The sequence below is a fragment of the Eleginops maclovinus genome, chromosome 22, assembly GCF_036324505.1.
Source record: "Eleginops maclovinus isolate JMC-PN-2008 ecotype Puerto Natales chromosome 22, JC_Emac_rtc_rv5, whole genome shotgun sequence".
Classification (NCBI taxonomy): Eukaryota; Metazoa; Chordata; class Actinopteri; order Perciformes; family Eleginopidae; genus Eleginops; species Eleginops maclovinus.
In genome coordinates this window covers 13,169,239-13,190,581 of record NC_086370.1, presented here as the reverse complement: position 1 = coordinate 13,190,581, position 21,343 = coordinate 13,169,239, and the positions used below count along the sequence as shown (strand labels likewise).

The window sequence follows — 21,343 nt, the reverse complement described above, 5'->3', positions numbered from 1 at the left end:
GGGGCAGTGGAACAAGCTGTAAACACATAAACATATCTTTGCCTTATAAAGTCGTAGCAAACAGTTGCCGATTTACATTTTCATAAGCCGCAAAGCAACAATAATATGCATTCGGAGTTATGCTTGCTCTGATTTTGGTCTCCACCAAAATATATTGAAAGAAATCTCTGTTTCTTTAGCTGCTAAATGCTCCACTAGTCTGACCAGATAGTGAGGTGTATAATTATATGGTCATTTAACTAAATGTTTCTGGCAATACTGGAAGCTAGCAAAGAAGCATGTGTGAACAAATTTAAATACTGTATATCAATGCAGTGATGATGTTAGCAGTGCATCAGAGAGGGTGCTCGTGTAGCTGGAGAGGGACAACAGTAAAAACGTGAGTGGGAGTCAAAAATTCTGCGCCCCGCCCCTGATCAGAGGTTTGTCAGTCAACGCACCACAGGCACAAAAAGTGGACCACAACACTGTCGTTACAAGCCCGGCCTATCAGAAACGGTTTTAGCTGAGTCACGTGGGAACATCGACAGACTGATAGGCAGGCGGAAAGATGAGAGGGAAACTCATGGCACTTCACTGAAGGAGAGACAAGTCAGTGCGTAAAAACGAACTTTAACGCTGATGCGCAATATTGGAGGAACGTGGGAGATAACCGATTTTTTGAGTGAAAACGCAAAAAGAAAACAGCAACGGGACGAGCGGCAGGATATTTGGTTGTATGGCACCTCAGTCGTGCGTAATGAATCCTGCGCAAGGATCACCGCCCTCGGCTACTCTGGGGGAGACCTCACCGGAGGACCGAGCTGCTGGTGGCACAGGAGCTGACGAGCTGGACCTGTCATCTGTCAGAAGGTGTAAAACAAAAAACTTAGATCTGCCTTTCAGTGTGGAATCCCTCATATCAGATAGGACACAGGACAGGAGGCTCCACTCTCCAAAACATGGCTCAGGCTGTGTCCGGGCAGAGGATACAGAATGTGCGTCACCCAGTGGACTTTACCGGTCCAAAACCGAATCCGGGGACCTCAGCGACAAGGAAACGAGCCCGTGGTTACAGACTCCTTATGCATCCCCTTCAAGTGAGTGTAGGATACACTTTCTTAATTATGAGACACACATATTTTTCAACTTTTAAACAGACCACAACGTTCTATTATTGGCCTAAATCCTTTATCATTAACCTTGCACGAAATAGTCTAAAGCCTACCCTAACCGATGTTTTATAGCAGTACACTGATGAAAAAAGTCAATGTAAAAAGCCACTTCGTAATCTGTAACTCTCTATAACGAAAGATGATGAAGATTTACTTTTAAACTAGTAATGTAAAAGGCTTCAAATAACAGCCTAGATATTATGTGATTGAAATGTCCCTTGTTTGGCTTTATTTGTACCCTTGCATGAAGTAAAGTAACAAAGTCATTGTTGAGCCATATCGATCATTTATTTGCAATAATGTGACTCTATATCCACACTTTCAGGACTTCCCAGCCCGTCATCGTGCAATCTACGTAAACACAAAAACAACAGGAAACCCAGAACTCCCTTTACAACCTCTCAGCTGCTGTCTCTGGAGAGGAAGTTCCGTCAGAAACAGTACCTGTCCATTGCAGAGAGAGCGGAGTTCTCCTGCTCCCTCAGCCTCACAGAGACCCAGGTCAAGATCTGGTTTCAGAACCGCAGGGCCAAGGCCAAGAGGCTGCAGGAGGCCGAGCTGGAGAAGTTCAAGCTGGTCGCGAAGCCGCTGCTGCCGGCCTTCACCTTCCCCTTCCCCCTGAGCGCACCCATGGGTGCACCGTCCCTCTACGGGGCGCTGAACGGACCACGGCCTGCCTTCCCCGTCCCAGGACTATTCGGTGGACCATATGGGATGTACTACTTGTCTTAACCCTCACTAACTTTGAAATGCATCGTCTGGAGACCTTCCTTTAATTAAAAAAAGTTACCTTCATACAGCAAATAACCAACAGTGCAAAAAAGCAACTTCGACCTGTCGTGAATCTTATATTTAAACTTTGTATGATATTTTCGTTATAAGGAAAAATGTAATATTTTTTTTACACAAATTTACTGGTTTAACAACCTCTTTTACTTCTCAAAGTCCTTCAATTATGCCTTAGGAACACGCGATACGGAAATAAGTGGGATATTTTTCACTTCATTGGCCTTTTTAAAATACATTTTTAATAATGATTACTTACTTTTTAGTCAAAAGTTGTGTTAAAATTTTTATTTGCAGTGCATTCGGTATTATCTTTTTGATATGACTGACCGAGTGAAGGGTTCAGGCTCAATTTTCAAACTTCATTTATTTTGAGGTTTTCTATTCCAATAGAGGTCAGTGATTTGAAATGTCGGAAGAGATTAAATCATCATTTAAAGGCCTGATGTTTGGGGTTTTTAAGCAATAAATCGTGAGGACTGCCTAAAGTGATTTCCATGTGAATGATTTACCTCCATTCCCGAGACATTTGATTGTTGGATTGTACCTAAACATACGATCAGAGAATATAAAGAAGAAATGAAAGAAACTTGAAGAACATTATCCTAAAAGAAAAATGCATATAATTAAATATGGGTCATCTTCAATCATCAATAACAAGACCAATCATGAGCCACACTCTGGAGTGCTCATTGCCTTTTTCATCACTGTTGTAATGAGGTCAAAAATCCATGAAAAATAGTTTAAGACCTTTTTCCTTTTAAAAAATAAGACGTTTATATTTGGCATTACGATTTAATTTGTTCATGTTTAATTTGATACATGAGAGCTTTCAATGACAATGTATTATCTAAACAACATCATTCTCGTTTGTTTGTAGTTCTTAACACTTTTCTGTTTCAAAAATATAAATCACCTATAAAATCAATCTGTTAATTAATGTTATTTAACTTTATTACGGTACCTCAAAAGGAGAACTTTTTTTGCACAGATGTTCAAAGAGCTCTTAAAAGTCTTGTTTCATTACTAAATGTAAATAAAAGTCATCAGCTATTTTTGCAAACATTCAAAAATGCTAAATGAATGTACAGTGTATTTTATATCCAATGGGAAAAGAGATGTTTTGTACAATTATTAAAATCTTTTATGTAAATTCTGATATCTGTCATTTTCCTCTTCCAAATTGTCCATTTAATTTGTCATTTAAGCATTTCCTTGAGCAGCGCTGCTTATCACCTGAATGAATGTATATTAACATCAAATATTTGTAAAAAAACATTTTATTTGAAGTGTCCCATATGACAGTGAATATATTGTGTTCATGTTATATTGTGTAGCATGTATAAAGTCATTTATATTCATATAACAGAAAACAGTATTCTGTTGATTTATTTCCTCCTTCCCCGCCGCCCTCTGAAGCCCCGGACGGAGCCGTGACCAAAACACACATTTGTGGGGACCCTGGGAGACAAAAACACGGCTGCCTCAGATGTTTATCATTTTTAAAACTGTGGTAAAAATTAGGAAGATATCAATTTACATACATTTAAATAATATAAAATTGTGTTTAAATAAGAGAATGATCCGTTCCCGCAGTTTGCCAAACATGAATTTAAGTATTGCACTTTAAGAAGATAGGAATTTAAATTGCAAGAGTTAACATTAAACATCTTAAAAATGGCTGACTTTAGGCCGCTCTTACTGCAGCCGAAAGCTGCCTGGGACATCCAGTGCTTTGCAGCAGACTTGTTAAAGACTAACCTGTAGGAGTATCGTGGTTTCAGTGGGTCGCTGCTTGAATTTGCTGTGCTGTGAGCTGCAGCATTAGGATATGCATGATCCTCAGTAGAGGCCGACTTTGCCATGCAAGCAGCTTCTTCCTCGGACCCATGCATCTCCATGGATTCTCCCTCCTCGGGTTGTTGGGACAGAACATCACATATAACGTCACACACACCCTCAGACTCACACACATCGTCCACTACCTCCATAGCCGTGTCCTTCTGCTGATGTTTCATCGTCTGCCGCATTCTATTAACAAAGAAATTCAAACATTCAATATTATTTTAATAAAATTACAATAATTTAACTCTGGTTTAATCCATTTCAAACAGTTGACTCTGAAGCTGCGCATTGGTCTCAATAAAGCATCAGAACGATTCTTGGTCTATAACCTATCATGATACTTTTACATGAAAATATGAAATAGCTGAGTGAAAATATACACATTGCTTCAACTCAAGAATTTTAATTAAGAGGCATAAATCCTGTTTACTACAACAAGCACTGACTCTCCAAGACTGAAACCTTACATCAAAAAGTATTGTTTTTGTGAGGTTTTGCTGCCATCTAATGGAGAAATAATGCATTCTTACCCTTTGTCCTTTTTGGTTTTGTCAAATCGGAAGTCCGGAGGATACTTGTGAATTTGTATTAGGTGGTCCTTCCTTTGTTTACTAGAGCTAAACTTCTGTCCACAGCCCTCCACCAAACACTGGTACTGAAAAATGTAAAGGAAGTGTCATGTAAAACGTTAAAGACTCAGTGTTCTTTTTCGAATAATCTTACAGGGTTTTGCTTTTAGTTTAAGAGCAAGACAACCGAGATGTCATGGGAAAGGACGCAACACATCCTTTTGCTTACCATATCTTGCCTCTGAGAAAGGATGGTGAAGAGAGAGTCATGCCACTCCTGAATGTGAATGTCTAGGAGCCGGGCACTTGGCAGGGAGCGACGGCAGGAGCAGCACACATGTCTGTGAAGGGAGTTGTAGTGGTGCTCATACTCCTCCAAAGTGCTGAAGACGGCACAGCAGCCAGATATGTGACAGGCAAACTCTGAAACACTGAGAAAAGATAACAAGAGGGGGATGGTGACTTACAGTCTGACCCATACTGACAATACAATCCACATTTGTAAGGAATTATAATTCCTAGTGCACATTTGTCGATGGCTGGTTTATTTTCTTATTTCTGGAGATACCTGTATCTTACTGCTTCTTAATTTGAGTATTTTACCGTATATATAACATTTTATCATATTCGCAGAAACTTTTACTGTAAAAACTGACTGATTTAACGGATTGATTTGTGATTTATTTATCATATCATTACATTTCTTTCTTTCGTTACCTGTTGTCACTTGGGGAACTTTTTTTTTTCAATTCATGTGAATGTATAAACCAAACTAGATAACAGTTTGTGGTATATGTGTGTATATATATATATATATATATATATATTGTCTGAAGTTGTTTCACTGAGTTTCAGAAAAATCTCTCACCACCTAGCTTTAGCTAACTGTTGTTTTGATGTAATTATTCATAACCCTGTTAGTTTTGGGTGTTTGTAAAGTTAACCAAGCATACATTGTCATATACTTGTATTTTCCTTGTTTGTTTTTGCTTTAAAGTGAAGTACCTACACCATCCTCCCTGAAATTGAATTGCCTATATAATGTAGATAGTATTCACATTTTATACAACTGTTTTTTTCATTTGTTATAATTGTTAGTGTGATAGGCACTAGAGAATGTTTTATTGTTTTTTGGTTGTAATTTGGGCAACTGCTATAATCTGATATATATCATCTCTTCTCTTTTGTTTTGTTATGCATTTTCTTTGTTCAATAAAAGACACAATACAAATAAAGAAAGAAAATGCGTTGTGTTCGTTAACCACAGTCACACACAAGCTTTTTTTAAAAACATTTTTACAAAAGCTAACCATGGTTTTCATACCCGAGTGCTGGCTTGTCCTCAGCCTCTGAGATGTAGAGGTCTTGCAGGTACATGTGTCTGTGAATGTCCCCATCCTGTGAACAACATTCACCTGCAGTGAGTTATGGTGAAAAGGTAAGCTAGCTAAAATGGTAGCGCCGGTTACCCATATGCTTCAGCAGAATGAGTACGGGTTATTTTATTGTTGCTATGTTACCTCAAACAGCTGGTGGTCCCTGTGCAGGTGAATGAGCTGCGGGCTGAAGTTGAACGGGTTTCCCTCATCACCCTCCTCACCCTCACTCTGCCTCGGCTCCAGAATATTTTCTGTCAGACAGTCTTCATCACAGCTCTTTACCAACACATGTCCCTCTGTCAGAAGTAGTACCAAGTCTGGTTGCAACATCGTTTTGTGAAAAAAACGTCTGTTAAAAGCTCCAACTCCTGTGAACGTCAAGAGCTTTTATGTTTTGGTTGAGGTTGTCGCGGATTGACGACGTCATCTAGTACTTGGGCGGTTGTCAAACCCAAATTGGTGCGTTGTCGCCATCACCTGGTATGTGCCCTTCAAAAAGTTTGGGTAATAGGATTATATGATTTACACTTATTTAATATAACCTTGAAGGTTTGGTTTAGGTTAGGTTAGGTTAGGTTATGGGTCAATTCGCCATGTGTCAACATCTTTTACAGCGTTATCTACTTAGTGTATATGCTTACTTACACTGTAAATATTCCTTAGTAAGATTAAATTTACGTGTTGTCATCTCAACAAAGAAACTTTTGGTGCCCCACGTAAAGTAAGTGTTTTCCCTGTGTTTTTTTTTTTTTTTTTTAAACGGTGTTCAGGACTGACATTAACTTAATTTTTCCTTTCTGAATTAGTAGCCTACAGGGACGACATGTTCGTCGCTGTAAAAACATAATGTTATATGTTTAATCTGTTCTGTAGGACGTTTTATTTATTTTTTCAAATCAAATCCTGAGAGAAAGACGAACTTAAAAATCCCCCTTAGCCACATAGAAGCTTCAAAACGAAGGAGGGGAACTTTAGGGCTGAGATGACTTTCTTTTTTGTAACACACTGGAAAACTTCCACATATTTCTAACTGATGTTCATCACTACAGCTTAATTTCCGGCAAAAATCAAATCTGTAACTTAAACATTGGATCAGCACCTTACATCATTTATATAAATGTTGTAAAGAACAACGTTGGACTTTTTTTAAGACTCGGATAGTGACTCATGTGGTTTGTCAAGCTCAAATGGTAATTTTCAGGATATTACACAGCAGAGAGGGGCGGAGAGCTGAGGAGCCTATTTCCCTCAGACTCTCCAGCACACAATGACAGAGTCCGTCCGGTAGAGCAACATGCAATATTCTGGATATCTCTTATGGATTTTCTTCTCCTCGTGGGGTACGACTTTTCTTACTTTTTCTCTGTGTCTTTCTTTCCTTTTTTTTCTTTTCTTCTTTCCTTTTGGTCTCATCTAATAGCCTTCTCCTGGTACTTGCAGGAACAATTGCGGGCAGCGTGAGGACTCTATCTCATGTGATGAAGTACCAAACTGTGATACCTCAAAGGCTGAAGGATTCATCTCTCAGTAATGAGGCTACTACACATCAGGTAACACACACTCTACAGTTAAAGTTTTTATATGCATTTGTTAAGAAATTTAAATAATAGCCTATATACAGTTTGAACACACATGTTAACAATGTAATAAAGTATATCTGTGTGTGTGTGTGTGTGTGTGTGTGTGTGTGTGTGTGTGTGTGTGTGTGTGTGTGTGTGTGTGTGTGTGTGTGTGTGTGTGTGTGTGTGTGTAGCCATACCCTGATGTGCTCCAGTACTCTTTGACGATAGCAGGGAAAAACTACACGTTGCATCTGGAAAAGAACAAGTGAGAAAAGCTCAAATGTTTGGAAGTATTATTTTTTTCTGTATTTTCTTTCTTGATGTGTAAATATTATTGGCATACAAAATAAAATCTGTTCTTTTCAGAGACCTTGTCGGGGAAAACTTCTCTGTGACACACTATACTGATCAGGGCACCGAAGTCACTACTACTCCAGATCTGAAGGTATGTAGCTTTTTTCCAACACTATTTCATTATAAATGAATCCATATACGTGCTTGCATTACAATGTGATACATCAGAAATACATGCATGTGTAGTGAACATTTAGATTGTAAGCCTTAAATGAAAGCTGATTACAACCACAGTGTGGTACTCAGTAATCAGATGTCCTTTCTTTTTTTTTCACTCGATTCATTCTGTTTGTATCATTGAATAATGATGTGGGCGATTCAGAGGTCTGAAACAAGGCTGGTGTAATACTACCAAAGATCTTTATTTTACTGTACAGGCATGAGGCAGTTACGTGTGGGATATCCTGTGACACCTGCTCCCCCAGTTTCGTTGTTTTTTTACATTGGGCTTCCGGTGTCTTTGTTTCATTTTTTTTACTTTTGTAAAACGCTGGTTTGGCTATTTTGTTGTCAGTCTAAATTACAAAATATGTGATAGACTGTATGTTAAATATAAGAAAAAGTAGAAAAGGGTCCAAGAAAATGTATAATGCAAGTATTTCTTCAATTTTGGTTACAGTATTTCCCCAATATATTAAGCTACCTGTTAAGTAACACAAAAAAACAAGTACATCCATGATCTAATTGTCTTCATCTTCAAAGTTACTGGCAATTTATGAAAGACTTGCCAGTAACTTCTTATTCGGAAACATCAGATGTCACGATAAAAGGAAGTTTCGCAAATGTTCTTTTTATAAGAGGTGACACAATCCACTGCCAAACTTGAGTCCAATATGGAAGAGGAATTTACATATATGGTTAGGACATTTCACAAGACACTTCATCTGACCATGACACACACATCACAATATTTTGTTCAATATTGTGATTCAAATTGGGAAAATTTCACATTGTGCTTATGGAAAAAAACTGAGTTTGAGTTAAATCTCTCCTTTTGTCTCTGACGAATAACGCCTGTCTGTACAGGTTCACTGCTACTACCATGGGCACATAGTGGGAGTAGAGGACTCCTCTGCCAGTGTGGAACTATGCTCAGGAATAAAGTGAGTATTGCTGGATGTCATTTCTGTTCTATCTTTCATAAGAAATACATGTTTATTCGTGTCAGTATCTGTGGAAACTTGAAAGCTTGATAAACAAAGAAATGCTGAAGAAAAAGAAAACAACTGTTTTGTGAGTTTCTAAGAACTTCCTGCTCTGCACTACAGGGGGTTTGTGCGTCTCCAGGACCAAACGCATCTTATCGAACCTTTGGCCGACGCCAAGGTGGGACAGCAGGACGGCAGACAGAACTCCCAGGCTCAAAGTGACGAGGGTCTTCATGCTGTCTACAACTACAAACACCTGAGGAGGAAGAGAAGCTCCTGTTCCCATGGAAACACAACCACTTTCTATGATCATGGAGCTCGTCCGTCTGGACTGTTCCAGCTCAGCAGCCTGGTAAAGAAACACAGAGTACACACATACAGAAATACACCAGGGTTCGAAGCCGACAGCTGATATCCTGCAGCATTCTTATATTTGACAAATTTCAGCTAAAAAAAACAGCAAAGACCATAAAATATGCAGCTTAAGATCTTGAATAATACTGCAATACTATACAGCCCTAAAACAGTTAGGACAATTCCATTCATACTAAGTTTTTTGCACTTTGCACGTTGATAATCTGTTGTATTAAAAATAAAAATAAAATAAAAAATACAGAGACAATACTTGTCACATTTTTTTTGTTAAGCCTCAATCATCTTTGCATCAGAATTCTTTGCAGTTTTAATCTTCTTTTTAATCTTATTTCATGTTTTGAGAGGTACTTACAAATAAAGTTGATTTCTAAAGAATATAAAACTTACAGACTCTCTTTATGTTGTTTATATCATCAACCCTTTTGTGTTTTTTTAGAAAAGCAGAGCCCAGACCAAAGAACGTTCAGGAAACCTAGGACAGTGGAGCTGGTTGTGGTGGTCGACCACACGGAGGTTTGATATATTTCCTTTCCCTGACTGACCCTGTTATTGCAGATGTAGCCAAGTATAATGATCTTTTGGATGATTCACATTGCCTTTCAAACAGTAATCTCTCTTTTGTATCTGATACGTTGTTGGGTCTTTCACTAATATAAACATTTTCTTTTTAGTACAAGAAGTTTGGCAGTAAGAAGACCATACAGGCTAGAGCGCTTGAAATAGCAAACCACGTGGACAAGGTACGTTTGTTCCTCTGTTGTCTATCACTTTAAAAGGTTCAACCTTGTCATGTTTTTGCTCAGCTAACAAAAAGCAATGATCTGATGAAATTTTAGAACAACATTCTAAAATAAACATTAGTATAAAAGCTTGATTCTTTTTAACTTTCTTTGACCTCAGACTCAGTACCCATCAACATTTTCCAGCGATTTGTACTTTTAGAAGAAAATGAAAGCTTCAACAGTTTGAATCACAATGCATGACTGCCACGTTTCCAGACCTTTCATTTTGAGTGTATTGAACACAAGAAATCTGTCCTGATACTATGTGTTCCTCACTGACTGGAATCTGACCAATAATAGCAAAGGGATAGTTCTCTCACTGTGAAAATCTAACTTTAACTGTGAATCTTCACACCAAAGCTGTTATGCTTCACACATTGCTCACAATCCTCTTTGCATACTCTGAAAGAGAACTGCACACATCAGACAGCACTAGACCCAACAGGTGTTTCCTGGGACCGATGAGGCCTTTGGTTCTGTGATTTGTAGAATTACTTGTTTGAATCCTATGCATTCAAAAATACTCTTCTAAATATCTCATTCAATTTTTGTTGCATTCAGTTTGTGCTAACATGTTGCTTTGTTTCAGCTGTATCGCCCAGTGGGTGTCCGTGTGATGCTGGTGGGTCTGGATATCTGGTCATACAAAGATCAGATGGAGGTCAGCACTAAACCAGAAGTCACCCTCATGCGCTTCCTCGAGTGGCGTCAGCGAAGCCTTCTGCCGAGGAACAAACACGACAACGCACAGTTCATCACGTAAGAATGAGAAGATGGGATTTGATCTTAACACACATACACAGTAACGCACATAGGAGAATTGAGTCTCTCCAAGGTTCTCTAGCTGCCCACTGAAAAGACAATGCCAAGATGATGTGTTGAGCTGCTAGAACTGGCTGGCATCTAATCGTTTGTCCTGTTCTTCACTCAGAGGTGTGGATTTTGATGGCTCCACTGTCGGATTAGCCAACACCAACGCAATGTGCACCTCTAACTCTGGAGCTGTCAATGAGGTGATTATACTTTTTTGCAACATTTCTGTGTAAAAATATAGAGAAAATTAATGGGAGTTGTGTGATGTTAATTTTGTTGTTTACTCTACTCCACACACAGGACCATAACACCAACTCAATAGGAGTGGCCTCTACTATTGCACATGAGATGGGTCACAACCTGGGCTTGTCCCATGATTCTGAAAACTGTGTTTGCGGCTATTTAATATCGAAAAAAGGCTGCATCATGTCCGAGAGTGTCGGGTAAGCTTGCTGGCAGATAAACTGCCTCAAATCCACCATTGTATAAACCCAAGGGAAAGCTTGTATTCACATTTCTTTTTCTTGATCCTGCATCTCAGCCTTGTGTATCCTGAGCGGTTCAGCAGTTGCAGTCAGCAGCAGCTCAGCAGGTTCCTGGAGGAGGTGAACCCTGCCTGTCTGCTGGACACTCCCTCTACTGAGCGCGTCTACGGAGGGCCAGTGTGTGGAAATGCCTTCCTGGAGCCGGGAGAGGAGTGTGACTGTGGCACTGCAGAGGTTTGTGCATGGCGTCGAAATTATGTATAAACCAGTCCCAAATGTGATCACTTTAGACTTGACAAAATAATAATAAAAACACTTAGGCTTTAAAACGAATGACTCGTGACATTACTGAGCACCAGTTTGAAAAAAACACAATACCAAAGATAATTGGTTTGTGTATAAGCTCAAAATGAATTACAGTAGGTAAATGGAAAATGGAATTGGGACTTGAGTACAAAGAGTTGAGACTGACTTGGTCCCATTTCTAGGATATACACAATAATATAATCAAAGCGCACATAAAGTAAAATGTTTCGTAATATTCTGTTTGTCTCGTGAAGGAGTGCAAGAATCCCTGTTGCAATGCCACCACCTGCAAACTTAATGCAGGAGCCCAGTGTGCACATGGAGAGTGCTGCAACAACTGCCAAGTAAGTAAAACTTACTATGCCCTCTCTATTGTCGATGAGTGAAGTCTCACTGATACTTATTGTGTTACCGTGTAGCTAGACACTGTGTGAGCCTGCCTTCTGGCTGGTTATGTGTGAGTGTTCTTATTTCAGTAGTCGGTACATCCCCATCTGCGTTTCTCTCCGCTCTGCAGCTGAAACCGACAGGCAGCGTCTGCCGCCCGAAGACAGGAGACTGTGACCTGGCAGAGTTCTGCACTGGCTTCTCTGCCACCTGTCCGACTGACGCGTTCACCCAGAACGGTCTGTCTTGCAACCGTGGAAGAGGATACTGCTACAATGGACAGTGCCCTTCACAGCAGGAACACTGCAAGAGACTTTGGGGGCCAGGTAACAAACACCAGTGGAAAACTGTTTGTCCTTTGATTCTGACAGAGGCGGAGGAAGTGCTCAGATCTTTTACGTAAAAGTACCAGTACCAATGTGTGGAAATACTCTGAAAGTAAAAGTGTAATTATTAGCCAATTTCAGAAAACATGATTTATTAATTATTGTGTTAGCATCACTTTATGATTCAGCTGTTAAAGGCCGTCTTTTATTTCAGCCGGGAAGCTTAATGCAAAATGACATATCATAATGTTATAGCTGAATCTGCAAAGAAAGTAACAACTCATGTTGCCACATAGGGGAGGGAAAAGTTCAATATTGGCTTCTAATATTAAGTGTAGTAAAAGTTTAAAGCAGCAAGAAGTTGGGATTCTAAGTTGCTTTCTACAACTGGATATACAGTATAGAAAATGAAAACTCCTAGGTCTGCAGCTAACTCGTTTGTCATGATTCTGTTTAGATGCTAAAGTAGCTCCAGATGCTTGCTTCAACCAGTACGGAAACTGTAGAAAGACGCTGTTCAGCCAGAGATGTTCAATCCGGTATGTACTAAAAATACAATCAGCACTATCAGAGTGTTTATTAACAGTGCGGTGTTGTTGGGGTTTGGTATCAATGCTTTGTGGTTCTTGGTCACAGAGATCAATCCTGTGGGACACTTTTCTGCACCGGGGGCTGGGAGTTTCCAGTGACATCCAGGAAGTCCTTCAACAGAGTGGGAAATGGAGAAATATGCAACGAGGCAACTATGAACCCTGAAGATAACTACCCTGCAGACCTGGGCATGGTGCCTGTTGGTACCAAGTGTGGCAGCAACATGGTAGGAAAACTGTGTGCTGTTAATACCAACCAAACCTCTGTGGACACAAGATGTGTTAACAGTGTCTTCGTCTTTCAGGTTTGCTACAATCAACGGTGTCAAGACATCACAAACATACAAGAGTACGGGACAAATGATTGCTCCGCCAAATGCAACAACCATGGGGTGAGAGATCTGCTGACATTACAATACTTTACAACACTGTTTAGCCAGGCTTATACCAGATGACTCATTTAATGTAGGCAGTTGAATACAAATGACATTCAGATTTAAAAGTAGTATTTTTATACAAATTGCATACATATGAATACTTTTGGATTACAATTGGACTACCTCGAAATACACAACTATTATTTTTTTCTTTTTAAACATTTCCAAACATTGCAAAACGGCAGGAATGCTTGTCTTAAATGAAAGAAAGTTTCATATTTTTGAAAGGACCTTATATTAAAGGAAAAGTTACATTATAGGTAATATTTGACAAAGAAACTAAAATCTAATTGCACATTTCTTAAATTTAATCTGGGATAATTATAGTTACTATTATATTGTAATCTGATTATGTAGTTCTATTGAGTCCTTGATTACCCAACCCTGTTTATAGCAATAGTGGCAAATCTGACAGTGACTTTGATCATCGGCAGGTTTGTAATCATGAGAGGAAGTGCCACTGCAACCCTGGCTGGGCCCCGCCTTTCTGCAATGTGGAGCAGTCAGAACTCCCTCAAGGTATTGTACACGTCTTCATATGCTTGACCTTTTTATGACCATGCTTCACACACAAGGCTGTTTGTGTCTGCTCCTCCTCTACTCTGTTTTAACTGAGATATATTACTTAAAATTCACTCTTAAACAATTGCACTATGTTCTGATAAACACTGTACTGGAAGTCCCCAGCCAGTCTGTACAAATGAGCTAATGATGTTACAGTGCATTTGCTTCCTGAGCAATGACGTACTCTGTTACATGCTCATCCTTGAGCGTAAAGCAATATTGTCACAATCAATGTGTGATTGTGTGTGCAGAGGCAGGTATGGTGGTGTTTATCGTGTCCCTGGTGGTTGGTTTGCTCCTGCTGTCAGTCTTGGTTATTGGGAGTTTGATGTGCTGCATCAAAAGAAGGCGACCTGCGAAGAGGTACATACTTTTTTTTCAATTTATTTTAGTCTCTGTTTGATTATTTTGTACAACTCTGTCTTTGTTGTTCATCTTAAATTTAAGCTTCTTTTTTATTATAGATGCCTCCAATCAACCTCTGGACAAACTAACCCGTTGTTTAAGACAAGTGGTACACGAGACAGCCCCCGCCTCGGGTCCACACACATCAGCCAGCCTACATTTGTGGAGTCTTCGGCCACTCAAGCCTACAAACCTTTGTCTTCTGCTGCTGCCAGACCACATCCCGGAGCACTGAAACCCAGCAGAGCAGCTCCAGTGGTGAGCAATAGCACTATCAATAAAACGTTTAGCTTTTAGTCTGTCTCATTTAGACATTATATTGACATTGTTGGCATTTATAGGTTGCACCTTATACCATGTCATTGCAAACATCTGCCTACTGAATTGTGCCTGAGCCACACACTGACAACTAATAAGATCCAGGGATGCTAATCTGAATTATAAACAGGCCATTATTGTACTGAATTATGGTTGAAAAGACAGAAATTTCGCCTCCACTCATCTCTAATTGTGTCCTTACAGCCACCTACGAAAGTGTCAGCTGTCCCACAGCCATCACAGATTCAACAGGTATTCAGATCTGTTTTGTCTTTATTAAATGTTGCAGTTTTTTTCTATATCTGTATTTTAACCAGCAAATAAATGTGTTTCTTAAGGTTGTAAGGTCCTTTATGCAGCCTGTTTCAAGCAAGCCAATCTATACTGAGGTAAGTTGCATTTTGAAAATGTTGAATTTATTTTTGAAGGACTCTAATTGATTTTTATTTGTATTAATGGTTGTTAAAGTTTTTTGTCTTTTTATTTCTCAGAATAAGCCACTACCTCCATCCAGACCCCTGCCACCACTGGCATCGAAACCGGTAAGTAAAAAAACATTTTACAGAAAATCTTCATGTTTGAATTCACATATTTAACTGTTCATTCCATCGACACTTTTTTTAAAATGTGAACATCTGCTCTCTAAGCTCATGAAGCCAAAACCTCCGATGCCTCCAGTGAAGCCAAAGCCCTCTGCAGTCTGCTCTCCACTGCCACACACTCAGCTGGTATGTATTTGAGTCAGCCGCACTTTCCTAAATCTTCCAGATCCTGGCAGTTGGTATTCAGACATTATTAAAGTCATTCAAAGCATTCACATTTATAAAGACGTCTGTGGTTTGGGGCATTATCCCAACATAGCAGTGTAATGAACAAGCAGTGACTCGGGGTTAGTGAGTCAGTAAGCAAGTAAACTTCTCTGGGCCACCTCTGAATAACTAAGAGGCTTTAAGCAAAGAGAGAAAGACATCTTGAGTTCTACTGAGAGAAGCTCATCAGCCGTATGTTTGTTAACACAACTTGTTTTTCTAGCTTGCAGGCAGAGCCGCCCTGATGCCCTCCAGCAGGCCCAGATGACCGAGGAATAATTCAGCCTGGTGTAAACAATGAGATCCTCTGACAGAAGACACTTTTGTTGTCCCACCTAAGAAGGACCTAGAAATCCTTGCAGGAGACACATGTCTCTTTTTAAAGTGGAAACCAGATCCACAGAACACAAGGTGACAGAGCTTTTCCGTCAATTATGGTCTGCCTGAGGATTACCACCGTCTGTGTCTTGCTTATGTAAGCCTTCAGTATGTTAATAATGACCTGAAGCCGTGATTGACAGACTCAACTTCTGTGCTTTATAAATGACAAATGGCTAAGCCGCCATGATGATGATTTTTTGTATTTTTTTAAGGGAAATGTCTCTCTTGATCCTTGGATATGTGAACTATGTATGAGGCAATTGCACTTTTGATGCTGTAACTGTATACCAATTCCCTCACATTGATTTTGGTACTGCTTTTTCTAAGAAATATTGTCGTAAAGGGATTTTAAAAAATAGATACAAATATGGCACCAACATGGGCACTTTACGGATTGTTTAATTAAGGATGAACCACAAAAGTTATAACTTTTCCTTGAAATTGTTTTGTACTAACCAGGGTATGCTTGACTTTGTGATACTGAAATATTACATGCCGCTGTTTTGTTTTGTATGTTGGCTTGATACAAGTTGATTGTAACTATTCAAGGGATTTTAAAATGCATATTTTATGCAGCAGACTAGTCCTTGATGCCAAATAATTGTGGAATTCGCTTACATTTAGGATTATGCCTTGTTTTTTCCTGCAAACTTTGAAATGAACGTTCATTTAAACCGTTCTTATTTATTTAGAGCTTCTTTTTGTCAGTATGACGGAGCTAACAATAAAGAGAATCTGCAAAATCAACGTTTTTAAGTCATTTTTCCCGTCCTTCAGTCGCCATTATCTGTTGCCATTGTTAACTGTCGGTCGCCTAGCAACGTATTAAACAACCAGTTGTCGGGATAAACTAGCAAGCTAGCTCAGTTTACAGAGTATCCAGAAACCGAAGTCGTTTTGAGAAAAATGGACCGAAAGCTGAACGAAGAGGAACTGCAAGAATTGTACGCATGGATAGACAAAATATCTCTGTCCCGGCCCAAGAGACACATCACAAGAGACTTCAGTGACGGAGGTAGTTATTCACTTAGCTCCGGCCTGGCTATCTCATAAGCAGGCAAGAGAAATACGACCTAGTATAAATGGGTTTCAAAGTCTCCAGCTTCGTGTTTACATTAACGTAGCTTATCAGCTCATATATGTTTATTTTATGTTCTGACTCTGCCTCTCTGGTGAACCCTCTGTAGTGATGGCTGCAGAGGTTGTCAAATATTTCTTCCCAAAGCTAGTTGACCCGCACAACTACATCTCTGCAAACTCCACTCAGCAGAAACTCGGTAACTGGAACGTTCTCAACAGGCAAGACACCAGACACCTTTATGTAGGCTATCTGTTTGTTTATTCAAAGTGTTTGTTGGTTGTTGACGTGACATGGTATTTTAACTTTTCAACTCACACTTCAGTTCGTGTCTCAAATGCAGTAAGGGGGTTTAGGATTGTGTTACATGGAGCTGTCACTTAATTTTTTTTAATGTGTTATATTAAGTCAAATCCCAAAGTGGTCCTATGGTTTGACTGTCCAAAGCATCTTTTTATTCAGCTTTCATAAACAAAAAAAAAATCACAAATTATTTGGTGTCTATTTCAGTTTAAATGACAATCATTGTTTTCGTCTAAAAGCATAGGAAATTCATTCATGTATGTTTTAAGTAAAAGCGGCTTTACTTGTGGAATTAAGAAACTAAATAAAGGTATAAGGAATAGGATAAGAGGTGATAGTGTTCGTTCACAAAGCCACTTTCCTTGAGCTAGAAAGATTTACATTTTCACAATGTGGCTCTGTCAATATATCCCCATCTCTCCAGAACATTCTTGCACAAACACACTCAACTAGGAAACTATCAATCGTATTTGACATCTCTTCATACCGTAAGAGACTTTTGCTTTTCAATAATTTTCTGCTTAACACTTAGACAAAACTTTTGTTAAGCACTGCCAAGGGTCTCGCTGCATCTGGTCGTGAGAACCAATCCAACCCACACCCACTCATCCTCTCCCAGGCCGCTGATATGGCTCAGTGCCAGATACAGATTTATGAGTCTTCACTGTAAACTAATTGGCCCCTATAGTGTTTTAATAATGCATCATCACTTTCAAACTGCTGCTCCTAAAGTGACTGGTTTTGCAGATTTTGATTAGTTACTTTATTATTTTTATTGGAAACATGTGTTGTTGCTTTTGTCTCTGAGGACAGGAAGGTATTTTCCAAGCTGAACTTCCACGTGCCTGAGGAGACAGTGAGGAAGATTGTACTGAGCACTGCAGGAGTAATAGAGCCTGTGCTGAGCGCCCTCAGGGAGAAGATAGACAAGAAACTGGAGAACACTACAGAGAACATACTGGTGTGTACTGTATGTTTATGCATGTTTGCACTAAGAGACATATAAGTCCCCTGTTGTCTGTTGGAATTCTTATGACGGGATAAACGATTACTGTGGTCCTCTCTTTTCCATTGAAGCTTGAAAATAATCACATTTTGAACACATTTTTTTCTTTTATATTCAGGATTTGGAATACTATGACACCAGAAACCAGGAGAAACCACATACAGGTAGAGTAGTAATACATGTTTACCATTTAAACAAATACGGCATTCCTTTATGCAAAGTTTCTTTACTTAATCCACACATTTATCAAACTTTTCTTTTGAATCACATGCCCATGTTTGATCTTTATAAATTCGACCTTGCATCAATTTATCTGAAGAAGCTATACCAAGATGTTACTGTAATTGTAGAAAATATCAGTCCCCAAATGATTATGTAAAGTTACTTACTTACTGCTACCTTGAATCCGTCAAGAAAACTTTTCCTGCATGCCTACACTTTCAAAGATTCGAAAAATGCAACAAACAGAATGGCAATAGGGGCCGATTATACAAGCTGTGTTTTATTTTTTAAATCATTTGTTCACTGTGAAGAAATATCTTCGAGATTCCAAGGTAACACAGAGGGGAAGAGATCAGTTTGTCATTGTGGGAGAAAAGTATCAGTGAAATAGGGAAATCAACTGGATAACAGAACCAAACGTAGCTGATTTAACATAAATGTGATGACTTTTGTTTTGACCTAAGATCGATGATGTATCCCTCTGTGAGTTTCTTTTGTGGGCTGTATTAGCTGACACAGTGCACAGTCTGCAAGCATGACTGAGGCTGCACAGTATAAAATGTGCCTTTTTTAGCCCAAGATGGGAAGTGGGTATAATTTTAGATTTATTTTAAAGGTGCTGTTTGCTGACAAGTATAGAATCTGAATACTTGAGACACACTGATGTGTTTCTTTTGTCTCATGAGGATTGTTTGGAAGCTGCTGTGAAGGCCAATTCTGCTCTGAAATCACATTATTCACAATATTTTCTTTACTTCCTGCCATCTCTCTGCCCGCCTGCCCTGATATTATCAGCGAGTGTGTCCTGCTACCAACTCTCAGTTCATTCTAATCCCTCCCCCAGATAGCAGCGACCGCACACAGACACAAACATTCCTACATTTAACAGCATCACACAGGACTGATTAGAGAATGCCACAACCTTTAGGGAGTGAATCGGTGACGTGTCTTTCCTCTGTTTCCCACACCTCATCCGTCCCTGAAACAAAGCTGACCTCAGACCAGCACCTCCTCCCTGCTCTTTCCTCTTCCATCTACACCCCATCCGCTTTCAGACACAGCGCTCAGGTCCTCATATCAGCCCCAAACATCACCAGATGGCTTTTATCGCTGGCCTGAGCTCAGCACTGAAAGACTGAAAGGCCTCCTAGTTTTTCTCTATCTCCATCTTCTTATCTTCCCTTTCTGCTTAATCCTCCCCTGTACGCCTCCTTTCCTCCTCCCTTTACCTTACTTGTGTCAATAAGATTTACTGGGTGAATCCTTTTAGGTTGTAGTTGTTAGTCATCATTTTCTGTTCACATTATAGTTGGAAAAATGTTTTATATTTACTTTGTTGTCATCAGATATTCCTCAGTCTGAAGCAAAACGTGTGGCTCAGCTGACAGGAGAAACCATGAAAAAAGATGAAAATCGCAGAATGAAAAACGGCGGGTATGACTGAAAGTGACTTTTTAATGTAATCAAAAGCAGGATTTATGATAATAATGTTGTTGTTTGTGTTTATTTTGTTCAGTAAGCCGCAGTACACAGCACAGTTGTACCCAGACATGGACCCTTCTTTACGACTAATCCTGCAGGAGAAAGAGCAAGCTGTCATGGCTTTGCAGGAGACTGTGGAGGTATACACACACACACACACACACACACACACACACACACACACACACACACACACACACACACCTACCTGCAAAAACAATTCATATGTGTCACAGCTATAACCCTAGGGTACATCAAAACGGAAGACGATGATGTTTACAGATGTTCTGACAGCCAGTCCCATTTGCGTGTTTGTGTGCGTGCGTGCGTTTGTGCGTGCGTGCGTGCTTGTGTGTGTGTGTGTGTGTGTTAAACACATGTGTCATAAGCGGTGTCAGCAGTGGTCAGTGAGTCAGCTTCTGCTGAGCGGATATAATTTTTTTTTCATTTCTGCCTGTGGCCACATCAGCATGTTAAGAAAGAATTATGACGCAATGGTGTTACATTTCCATACCAGTTTAGGAAGTTTTCATCAGTGAGATAATTCACAGCTTTGGAAATAAAGCTTACCTAGTTTAACCACATCCTTTTGCAACTGTGTGTGTGTGTGTGTGTGTGTGTGTGTGTGTGTGTGTGTGTGTGTGTGTGTGTGTGTGTGTGTGTGTGTGTGTGTGTGTGTGTGTGTGTGTGTGTGTGTGTGTGTGTGTGTGTGTGTGTGTAGATCCTGCAGATGAAAGTGAACAGGTTAGAGCATCTGGTGCACTTGAAGGACATGCGTATTGAAGACCTGATGCGGCATCTGGAGACGTACAAAGCCAAAGGCAACACTCACTGATACACACATAGCTCTGTGGTATAACCCTGTGACATCATCTGCAATAAACTTGAGATTATTTCTAATATGTATCAAACTTGAAATGTAACAGAACAGTGAGACAGAAACTTGTTTTCCAAGTTGAGTTGTGAAATGATGGTTCAAGAGATTTATCGAATTTTTACATCTGGCATATTTTTAAACATGATGTTTTTAACAAGGGCAGTGCAAAATCAGTTTCTCTATGATATAATTATTTGTGCAGATATTGCATATAATATGATTAAATATTATCTCGTACGTTCTCTGTTAAAAGGTTCATGATCATTTTAAATATGTAATACATTCAGTTGCTTTTTATGTAGAATGTGATACGTTCAGTTCTCTTTGACCGTCTGTGCCTTCACACTGCCTTCTGACCTCCAAGTGCTAAATAAATCAGTTAAACCTTTTCCAAATCGTCTTTTTGAACATGAGTAAAGAGGAGCAAATGAACAGACTATTAAACTATTAAAATGAACCAGACCAAATGATAGGCAGTGCTAAGTATAAACACTGTGTCTGTCACTGTGTCACTGCCCACTGCAAGTCTACACATTACATCATTCATTTTCTGTGCAACTCTTGTTCCTGTTTAGGTGAGAATACTGGAGAAATATACAG

The 21,343-nt window shown here is 39.5% G+C and overlaps 4 protein-coding genes across 5 annotated transcripts; 3 read left to right on the top strand and 1 right to left on the bottom strand.

Annotated features, from left to right (window-relative positions):
* The first annotated feature begins 577 nt into the window (after nt 1–577).
* msx3 (muscle segment homeobox 3) lies at nt 578–3,239 on the top strand. Its single transcript, XM_063874450.1, has 2 exons — nt 578–1,079; nt 1,480–3,239. The coding sequence occupies exons 1-2, from the start codon at nt 719–721 to the stop codon at nt 1,884–1,886; spliced, it is 768 nt and encodes a 255-aa protein (XP_063730520.1). The 5' UTR covers nt 578–718; the 3' UTR covers nt 1,887–3,239.
* On the bottom strand, nt 3,203–6,179 carry znf511 (zinc finger protein 511). Its single transcript, XM_063874439.1, has 6 exons — nt 5,875–6,179; nt 5,679–5,752; nt 4,584–4,785; nt 4,316–4,440; nt 3,702–3,971; nt 3,203–3,401 (listed from the first exon to the last, which is right to left on the bottom strand). Exons 1-6 carry the CDS (start codon nt 6,061–6,063, stop codon nt 3,329–3,331), a joined length of 933 nt encoding a protein of 310 aa, XP_063730509.1. The 5' UTR covers nt 6,064–6,179; the 3' UTR covers nt 3,203–3,328.
* Nucleotides 6,180–6,869: 690 nt separating this feature from the next.
* Nucleotides 6,870–16,522, top strand: adam8a (ADAM metallopeptidase domain 8a). Its single transcript, XM_063874389.1, is given in 26 exon segments — nt 6,870–7,073; nt 7,174–7,283; nt 7,487–7,560; nt 7,662–7,740; nt 8,676–8,752; nt 8,918–9,149; nt 9,609–9,639; nt 9,642–9,685; nt 9,844–9,912; nt 10,544–10,713; nt 10,886–10,967; nt 11,068–11,210; nt 11,309–11,486; nt 11,813–11,902; nt 12,076–12,271; nt 12,729–12,810; nt 12,908–13,088; nt 13,167–13,253; nt 13,733–13,817; nt 14,114–14,225; nt 14,327–14,525; nt 14,790–14,837; nt 14,924–14,974; nt 15,077–15,127; nt 15,233–15,313; nt 15,618–16,522. Coding segments are annotated over 26 exon segments (2,643 nt in total). The 5' UTR covers nt 6,870–7,027; the 3' UTR covers nt 15,663–16,522.
* Nucleotides 16,523–16,579: 57 nt separating this feature from the next.
* Nucleotides 16,580–21,132, top strand: spef1 (sperm flagellar 1). 2 transcript variants are annotated; one of them, XM_063874452.1, is made up of 7 exons: nt 16,580–16,790; nt 16,963–17,074; nt 17,970–18,117; nt 18,281–18,326; nt 19,731–19,818; nt 19,901–20,006; nt 20,588–21,132. In XM_063874452.1, exons 1-7 carry the CDS (start codon nt 16,682–16,684, stop codon nt 20,699–20,701), a joined length of 723 nt encoding a protein of 240 aa, XP_063730522.1. In that variant the 5' UTR covers nt 16,580–16,681; the 3' UTR covers nt 20,702–21,132. The 2 variants fall into 2 exon arrangements, with proteins under 2 accessions (XP_063730522.1, XP_063730521.1); XM_063874451.1 differs by having other exon boundaries at nt 16,963–17,096; nt 17,965–18,117.
* The last annotated feature ends 211 nt before the right edge of the window (nt 21,133–21,343 follow it).